We start from the raw sequence: 9,596 nt of genomic DNA, 5'->3' as shown, positions 1-9,596 counted from the left end.
CACTTTTCACCCATTATTCCAGTTTATTCCCAGTGTCACAAAACAATGCAAAATTCTGTATCAGGCAGAAAAAGCCTAAATTATGCAAATTATTCCATTCATGTGCACAACTTTCTTACGAAGACCTTATCCAGACTAACCTACTGCAAGTGCCCGCATCCATTATTTTATTGCCTCATTTCATGTGTTCCTGTTCCAATGACGAAATGAGGGTGAGAAAACATTGTAAAGGGAATTGTTCATTATTGTTCAGTTTATTGTTTTCTACTGCATTTTTTGCTTTCACGAATTTAGTATGGTCAGTGCTGCGTTCTACTTTCATTTAGAATTTTAGACTTCAGAGACTTTTATTTTGACATCGAGTTCTCTATCCGGAAGTACCAGCTCTTGCGTAAAATCATTTTAAAGAGATTTCCTCGTTCTAGGGCGCCACACGCCAACATTTCTATTTTGGTTTCGTTTTATTTTTGAGGTGTTTGTCGGTTAGGTAAGTGTTGGTGTTAAAAAAAAACTTACTCTAAAGTGCGGATATAAATATTTACAGACGCTTTACCAACGTAAGAATGCGCGTTATTTTTAATCCCACAGATTTTAATTCTCGAGTGGTGACCAAAATATGCTTGATGCAGAATGACGTCCATGGAGAACATTGAGGTTTACATCCCCAAAGAGGCGTGTGTCAAGAACATCCCCTTTCAATCCCTGTCCTCCTCTATGATCAGGAAGATCAGTGTACATCTGTGTCATAACAGCTCTGAAACTCCAGAGAAACAGATTGTGACATGCATCTCTCCGGTGGAGCTGAGTGTAAAAGCAGTGGCTGACAGCAGTGAAGTGAGGTCATGCATGACCAAAATCACTCCAGGACAGTTTTGGCTGCCTGTTGTGAGTTCCAGTGTCAAGGCATATAAGATTTTAAAAAGCATTTTACCAGCACATAGGCCTCCGGTACAGCTGTCAGTACCAGCACATGAAGATGCATCTTTTCCTATTAGCAAGGCGTCTGTTTTGCTAAATAATTCCTTAATAATTTTTAACAATCAGATCTTCCTGTCAGTAAAAAGGCCAAGGGGCAAGAGAGTGAGCTCTCAAAGCTTAACATCTCCAAGTGCATTTCCGGTTTCTCAAAGCCAGTGGCACCAGGAAGATGCTCCACCTAGTTGCCAGACACAAGACACTTCCAGACCACAACAAAGCATGGTAAGAGATTTCTTTACGTTGGGTTGAAATGCCTTTGACCTCATCGGTTCTTTGCATTTATTGATAAACTATCAGATTGTTTGCTGGGGTTTACTGGATTTCTGATTGTTGTAACTTCACATACACCTTCATATCCACAGACTCAGGATCAGACTGTAATCAGAGATGAGCAATCTTTGACGCTGTTGCAGAAAGTCTCAGAAGTAACTCCTGTGCAGCACGATACAAGCAAAGAGGTACAAAAGGTCAGAAACGTTTCCTGACTGTTAATAGCTTTGACGTTTGAACCAAACTTATTTTGGGTAATTAATATTTTATTCATTAAATACAACTGAATAACGTATATTTAATAAATAGAAATCAATTGAATAAAATAAAGTCAAAATTACACCTCAGCACGTCAGCAACAGATACTGACCATACATTTTGCATGTGAATAACAGGATGCTGAGACAACTTCAGATTCAGCCAACAGTCCACCCAAACCCCCGGAGGACCTAGAGCACAATCAGACGGCTTCCAGTTTGCAAATGTCAAATTCCGAGCCCAATATTTTACACCAGTCTCAAAGCCCAACCCAGACGTCGTCTGAAATGTCAGAAGAGCCCGAAACTGCAGGTGGAGAAGGAGAGACCCATGGACATTTAGAGACTGCAGGGTTTCTTCCCACGGTCGGAAGCTGTCTTGCGTTTGATTTCCAGCTGCTGGCCAAAGAGGAGAAAATCGGCCACCTACGAGCTCGACTTAAAAAGAAGGAGGCTGCACTCAGCGTCTTAAAATCAAAGCCTACAGATCAAGTTTAGATGATGTCATTGTGGACTAGGCTAAAATGTTCGTTAAGAAGACTGTGATAGTTATATGATGGTTCCTCGTGTTTGCAGCAGAAGGATTTTTATCATTTCTTCCCAAAACGTTTTGTTTAATTGCTAAGGTTAATTCGCAAAGATACATGACAAAAACAACATCCTCATGTAATTTGAATAATAAAGCCTGAGGAATGATGTCATGCCTATGGTAATGATTTTAATGAGCTGTCCACCACCTGCCATCGGCTTAAGTGTACAGAAACATTTGCAAACACATTTACAAACCTCATATGCAGTTGAATATAATACATTACATGCAAATAGCAATGTTAGTTCCACTAGGCCAAAACTAGCTGGATTTTTCAGTGAGCATCCCAAATAAAATGAAAACAGTCCATCAGAGTTGGAAGTTTTATTTGTAAGTTGTAGATGCACAGGCAAAACGAGCGCAAAACCAAAGCTTCTAGAGTCAGCAGTAAAAAAAGATTAATCACAAAATAAAAAATAATAGAGCTACACAAGGCAAATGCATACAACAGTAAGAAAGTACAAGAAAATACACACTATAAACACTTATGTAAGAATATTGCACAAATTGTTCCGAGACAATAAATAATATGATAAACATTGATACTTAGTTCAATTATCATTTTTAGGACTTTCTTTACTATTTGTAGTATATTGAGCTGTTCTTGTATTCTGTGTCTCAACGTTCTCTAATGTAAACACAACAATTGAAACTAAAACCAATATTTCAAGACCCCTTCTTCCCGTCTCTCCGTTTATTTAGCGCTCATGAGCAACTCAATGTAGTACATCATGTCTTAATCCCACTTTCTGAAAGCCGTTTGCTGATTACCGTACATTGTGTAAGTGACTCCTGAGTTGATGTACATGATTCTGACTGTTAACGAAACATTTTGTCTTTATTTTATCACCCGGCGTGTGCCTTTCTTGGTTCTTTTGCGGGAGAAAGAATCTTATTGGCTGTGTGCGTGTTCTTCTCATCTTTGTTTGTTTTCTCTTCTTCGCCCCTTAACTCGCTTATCATTTCATTTGAAGCCTACACACTCTAGAATCACTATAGCTGACTTTTTGCTGAGATACGCTTGTGATAAAATCTTGCTCTGCTGTCGTCACTCTTTAGCAGGATTTCAATGTCATGCTGCAGGAAATCTTGAAACCACCCTTAATGATGAACATTCAAAGTAAGTGATTTGATCTGTGTTTATTTATACATAACAAGCCCCATGCCAGTGAACTCTCGACTTCTCAATCTTGTGATGACACAATAATTACAGTAGATGCCCCAGCTGGATAAAACTTCAAGAATAAATTTCTATTAAGTTGATTTTTTTGCTGCATTATCTCTGTGTAACACCCAGCCTCGCCTCGCTACGTCAGGTTTTGTTTGTTTTATCTTAATCACTGATTTTTATGCCATTTCTTTGCGCTTTGAGCAAAAGACAAGCTTGTGATTACAGTAGGTGCTTTCTGTCTAGGATAGGTAGGATGTGGCTGGGTGTGTGCCAATGGCCCTCCCCCTGGGTGCTCCTATAAGAACACACTGGTTTAAAAACTGCGGCAGAGGGACCAAACCTGAGGGGGCAGAAAAAATAGACATGCCATCCAACGCAATGCCTTCTTGCACCAGACACCTTCATACAACCAGAGGATTCATGTGGAAGGTAAGTACACCAGCTTTTCTGTCAAAATATTTATTGCAATCTGTGAGGGAAGTGACGTAAAATGGGATGCACCGTGACCGGGCCTTCATCATAATGGGTTCACCTTGCACAAGCCATTTATATCCATTTATGATATCTATTGAGGTATCTCAGTTTAATGCAAATTTCTGCTGTGCACACTTATAAACTAAAACAATATCTTCTGAAGTCCCCATATAAACAACTTTCTATTTTTTAACTAAATTACTGGCTTTTAAGGATGAGTCAGTGACCCTTTTGTGACTAACAATTACCGCCTCCAATGCAGGTTTGTATGTTTGGATACTATTATGACATTATGTGGGCCGTTGTTTACTGAATACAGCTCTTTAACAAAAAGGTTAAAAACGTTTCAAAATTTTTCACATGCGGAACAAGAGTCATTTCTGCTGAGCAGCTTTTGTATAAGGCAACATGGCTTCTCACATTTTGAAGGCTGCAATGTCTTTAATCTCAAACTAACGTCATCCGCTTGGGTTTGTTGCACAAGTCTTCTGCCATCTGGATTCTTCACGCACGCTTTCAAATCTGTGGGCAAAACAGATAGATACGAAATGTATATTCAGGGGTCATTCGGGGAGATTTCTATTTGTTGCGTTTGAGATAAGATGCAGGTGGCTCAGAGTTTGTATCCTGTGAAGCAGGTGTCCAGCTGGAGGAGTGTGTGGGTTCTGTACTCCCTCATCTGCGTGCTGGCACTGCAGGAGGGCAGCGAGGGCACCAAAGCACGCTGCGGGAGAGAGCTGGTAGCTGACCTGGAGTTTGTGTGTGGAGACCGTGGATTTTACAGAGGTGAGAGTCATCAAACTTGCTTCAGTTGTTTGGGTCAAACCAGGAGAAGAGCTTTTTTGTAACATATTATTACGTCCATGTCTTTAAATCTGTAGTCATGCTTATTCTCAGCATTATATCATATTCATAACACTCAGCGTATCAGTGTAATAAAAGTGGCCTTGCCCTGCTAAGATACAGTCAGACACGGTATTATCATGTCACACTGTTATCATCTTGATTTCAATCTGGCGAATCAACCAATAAGCAAACAGTGATGGGTTGATGTTGTGGGCAGTCTGATATATATTTTTGGATAATAAAAGCTAACGTATAACAGAATAAGAGACTGTTGCAACATGTACTCGAACAGATTTGCGCTTGATGACGTCAACATTTTTTATGGCTGCTAACTGGGCCCTTTCACACTGTTCCATATCCAAGGCCACTTTCACTCTTTCTTTTCTCATTTCTCTCCCTCTCTCTCTCCCTCTGTCATTCTTCCTCTCAAAAGGAACATTATGACATGGCCTCAATGTCATATCAATACAACAGTAAAAAAAAGTATAAATATTGTTTGTCGTGGACAGGCAACTTTTTCACATCCAATAGTGACCCACTGTATAACCAGTCTTTATTAAGTTTTATTATGAACATTTCACATTATAAAAAAACGAAATAAATCTCTGCTTCAAGCTGATAGACAAATGGATGAAAGGTTAAATGCTCTCTCATTTGTAAGTCGCTTTGGATAAATGCATTCAAATGCGAATGTTGTGTTAAAACTACAGCACGACCAACATTTAAACCAAGAATGTTTCTTCCTATCTCTTTGTGGTTAGGCAAACCCGGAGGATCCCGTACCAGCGGCCCTCGCTCTCGTGGGAATGGGATTGTAGAGCAGTGCTGCGTGCGAGGATGTGACCTCCAGCATTTGGAGTCATACTGTGCCAAACCCAAAAGAGGGCGCCGTCATGCCCCTGTGACACTGCAACACACTGTGGTGAGACTTCAGCGCTGAACTAGAGCTCATTCAACTGATTTTGCTTTGCTGAAGTCTGAAATTTGCAAAAGATGATTAATTGCCAAATTAATTACCATTTTCATCTTTCATTGGTTAGGCCAGAGTGAGTTTTGTATCTTAAAAAAACATGCTTACACTTTTCGAGGGAATCAACCTGCAGTACAAAAAGCTTTCTTATAGTTGCTTTTGCATATTAAATATTAAATACTGAGAGGCTGCTATAGTTTTATTAATAGATAATTAATAGCAGCAGCCAAAACCTTGCAACCTTTAAATCCCAACAACATGGTGTCAAAATAACACCATCTATTAAAATCTGTTTGTTGCAGGAAGAGCGATTCAGGCAGTTGTTTCAAACGCGGTACCAAAAGCTCGCCGAGATGAACAGGGATCATGAAACTACATCTCAAAGACTCAGAGAACGAGCGCTGTACCAGTGGAACTTCAGGGGTCCTGTTTTATTAAATTCAGACACCAAGACACCCAACCGGACGCCCTCTGTTCATCACCATCTTTCCACTGACCAGATTACACCAGCAGCAACATTTATCCCACGGAATCGATAGCCAAAGCTCTTTCTGGATCTTGCAGGGACACAATACAATCCTATTTCATGACTTACTTCCTTGCAGAATTATGAACTGAGAAGTATGTATGAGAAACTAGTGGACAAGATGGCAAATACAAGATGCTCTATTGTTATAACGACTTTTGATCATGAATGAACAAAAAGTATTTGAGCAAAGTTTAGGATGCAAGTATTTTTTATACTACACTTATAAACTTCAAATACTTCAAATATCAGACCACTGAAAGCGAGGTAAGTTATTTTGAATGTTAGAATTATGAATTTTTTTTGTAATGTGAGAATGCGTAAATGTGTTTGTAAAAAGTTACTGATACGGTGTTACTAAATATATTTTCTTACTTTTTTTGTATTTCGGGTTTAATTTATATTCATAAGTTTCTGTTTGATTAGGATTTGAAATTCCGGATACTTGTGAAATATCTATAAGCAGCTTTAGTTAAACAAAAAGAAGTTTTCTAATGCAATGCATTTTTTAAATCCCACTCTTTATTTGCTTCAATTTTAGAAGATGCTTGAGGTTAGGAAGAGATTTAAATTGTTAAAGTGAGGGATCGGAAGCTGCATGTTTCTTAGACTTTTAAGAATCTCAGATATAGTCCCAGTGACCTTAAAAGAAAAACATGAGTCTGTTTACAATGAATAAATAATATCACCACAGCCTTGGTGTGTTATCACTGTCTAAACATTAATCATTTTCTTTTTGGTATGCAGTGCATAAAGATTGGTGTTATGACTTGGATTTTCTTCAGGATTCTACACAAATTATTTTTTGTGTTGCAGAAGGGCAGAACACTACAGTGGTAAAAGAAGTAATCAGGGTCGAAAGTCTCTTGCCGTTTAAATACCACAGACATTCTAGGTCACTTTTTAAATTATTGTTTGGGGGCATTTTTAACACTTTTCTGCCCACATGTACCATAAGAATATTTTCATTGAGAAAGAAGAAATTGAATTTAATGTGTAGGCGTTACAGCATTTTGGGGGGTAATTTGTTAGAACTGAGTCAGTGAATGATTTATTGGAGTTTGTTTGTCGGCTGATTCAAATGAATCCCAATGATTTGTTCATAAATCAGAGTTCAACTCATCGATTCAATAATTCAGTCACAGCAGTGTTTGAGTTACAGCACACAGGAAGATTATCAGCATAAGTTATTGTTCACACAAGGCTAAATCATATAATGACCAATATACCATTTTTATTCAACTTTTTTTTGGCTTTCATTCTGGAAATCTTTATCTTCAGAAACGACATAGAATACATAGGTTTACATTCAAAATAATAGGCTATTATTAGAGAGCGAAGAAATTAAACTTTGAGAATATGTTTATAAATGACAATGATTGAAAACTGAGCATATGCTGAGGTTCATCACAAAGAACTTTACACAACATTCCCTGCCCACATTAGAGTTTAGTATTTTCATAATAAATGACAGATGACTGTTAATGTAAGATAATGTAATACTCAACTGAAATTTGTATTGCTCAAGTACAGTGGATAGATCACAATTAGGTATCCTTGTAATATCTCCAGTGGAGTTTAGCAATGTCTGTGCCTGAATAACTAGTCCTAATATACATGATTCAGAACACGGCACTCTCGCTTTCCAGTGCTGAGAAATGGAGTTGAAATCCTAAAACCATTGTATTGCCCAAGGGAAAAACGTTTTTCTCTTTTTCTGCCTCTCTACCCTTGAGCTCTGATAAAGTAGTGGCTCTGATTATCTGAAGCTCTGCAGGTTACCAATCTTCAACCTTCCAAGACACAGCAAAACACACACACAGAGGTCATAGCTGTGCCTTACTGCTGTAACTTTACCATACGTTTGTATTTGTTAACCTTAGTAACAAATGTTGAAAACTATATCGTTCATTATTAGTTAGATGTTAGATAATGCATTTACTAACGCTAACAAATATATCTTTATTGTAATGTGTTACCATATTTTTCTATTTGTAAGTTGCTTGGATAACAGCATCTGCCAAACAAGTAATAGGCTATTCAATTACCGCAAAGTGTTAACCTGCAATGCAATTCAGATTGCTCAGTTTATGAATATGACAATGACAAAGAGATCTGAATAATTGGCGTGTTCTGACATGTGCGTCTTTGCCATTATTGTTGATTACTGAAGTGAAGTCACCTTTCATATGTCAGAAACAAACATCATAGAAAGCGTTAACCATCGCATGAACATTAAATAAATGTCATTTTCAGGGCTTTAGCATTTTTGCAATATCGGCATCACATTTCTCAGGTGAGGATTTTTTTGTTACAAACTAACAGCTTCTTATAATACAGTTGATATAATAGCCTATACTTGTAGCTATTTTTCCTTCTACGTCAAAGTCAGATACCGCTTACTCCCCCGTTCTGGAGATGGACCAAAACTGCAGACCGCTGTACTCAGGATAAACATGCCCTTTCAGCTCGGGGAAAAATGGCCAGGCAACATTGTCTATTTTGCTCAACAAAGCTGCAGTTTGTGGATTACTGTTGTTTTTGTGCTCTTCATTGCCAAATATAATTTTATTAGTAACTTTGTATTAAACAATCAATACAGCTAAATCTTAAACAGCATTTGTGAAACGTATAAACTTTGACACCCTCACTGCTAAAAAGAAATGATTTTGTAAGTATTCTTGAGAAAACACTTCACCTGCAAATACTGGGACACAAAAACCTGTGGTGGATATTTATCAGAGTTGTCAGAGACATTTGCATTAATTAGCATTTTAATAATCTTCTCATCTTCTCACAGTCAAAACATAGACATACTGCAGATGAAACTGACTGAACTTGAAAAATCTAGACTTTGTGAGAGAAGAAAACTCACTTCTCATCTCAACACATTTTCTAGGCCAATCAACATTGTGAAAAGTTGTGGGAAAGTACATAGTAAGTGTTAGCAAAAAAGCTTCTTCGTGTTAAAAATACACAGTATGACATTTATAGCCTATACTGTAGGTTATAAATATATTAAAAAGGTGATGAATGCAATAGACAACATTTTAAATGCAAGAGCAAATAAAAAACAAACAACAGAAACTGTGAATGACACTATATTTATATTTACGTTTTTATCCAAAACTTTACATTGTATATCAAAGTATACATTTTTATCAGTACGTGTGCTCCCTGAGAATCGACCCACAAGGCAAACATAAATTATGACCCATTTCAATGACATTTTTTGTTATTCTGCATTAGCAATCAGCTGACCTCTAAGAGACTTTGCACATGTGATTTTCAGTAAATCAGTCGCATTTCAATCCAGGATCTATGTAAATAAAGCACCAACATGTTAGCAAACAGTTGTGTAATGATTTACCAATCAGCAGTAGGAAAAGGACACAGCAAGAAAATCACATCAAAACTGCCAAACAGACACAACAGAAAACATTTCATGCGCTTCATCTGTAAGTCCACTTTTTATTTTTCCTTGCAGAGGTCTTTGCTTCATCATATTTGTCATA

General features: G+C 37.7%; 1 protein-coding gene across 6 annotated transcripts; it reads left to right on the top strand.

The window, feature by feature from the left end:
* Positions 1-347: 347 nt before the first annotated feature.
* Positions 348-6,434, top strand: igf3 (insulin-like growth factor 3). Of its 6 annotated transcripts, none has more exons than XM_057356803.1 (7): positions 348-487; positions 589-1,200; positions 1,341-1,445; positions 1,644-3,694; positions 4,375-4,525; positions 5,347-5,507; positions 5,858-6,434. In XM_057356803.1, the coding sequence occupies exons 4-7, from the start codon at positions 3,539-3,541 to the stop codon at positions 6,092-6,094; spliced, it is 705 nt and encodes a 234-aa protein (XP_057212786.1). In that variant the 5' UTR covers positions 348-487; positions 589-1,200; positions 1,341-1,445; positions 1,644-3,538; the 3' UTR covers positions 6,095-6,434. The 6 variants fall into 6 exon arrangements, 2 of the variants coding, with proteins under 2 accessions (XP_057212786.1, XP_057212787.1); XM_057356804.1 differs by having other exon boundaries at positions 349-487; positions 4,378-4,525; XR_008964674.1 differs by lacking the exons at positions 5,347-5,507; positions 5,858-6,434 and having other exon boundaries at positions 366-487; positions 1,341-1,436; positions 4,378-4,492.
* Positions 6,435-9,596: the final 3,162 nt, after the last annotated feature.

This window comes from Triplophysa rosa, linkage group LG17, assembly GCF_024868665.1.
Source record: "Triplophysa rosa linkage group LG17, Trosa_1v2, whole genome shotgun sequence".
Lineage (NCBI taxonomy): Eukaryota > Metazoa > Chordata > Actinopteri > Cypriniformes > Nemacheilidae > Triplophysa > Triplophysa rosa.
The sequence above is the reverse complement of the archived record's forward strand: the minus strand, read 5'-3'. Positions and strand labels throughout refer to the sequence as shown.

Excerpts from the sequence above, each read along its gene's own strand:
- igf3 (XM_057356803.1), top strand. The coding sequence starts at position 3,539 with ATGGCCCTCCCCCTGGGTGCTCCTATAAGAACACACTGGTTTAAAAAC. Across the intron at positions 4,526-5,346 it reads AGACCGTGGATTTTACAGAG|GCAAACCCGGAGGATCCCGT; the intron begins GTGAGAGTCATC and ends CTTTGTGGTTAG. Across the intron at positions 5,508-5,857 it reads TGACACTGCAACACACTGTG|GAAGAGCGATTCAGGCAGTT; the intron begins GTGAGACTTCAG and ends TGTTTGTTGCAG.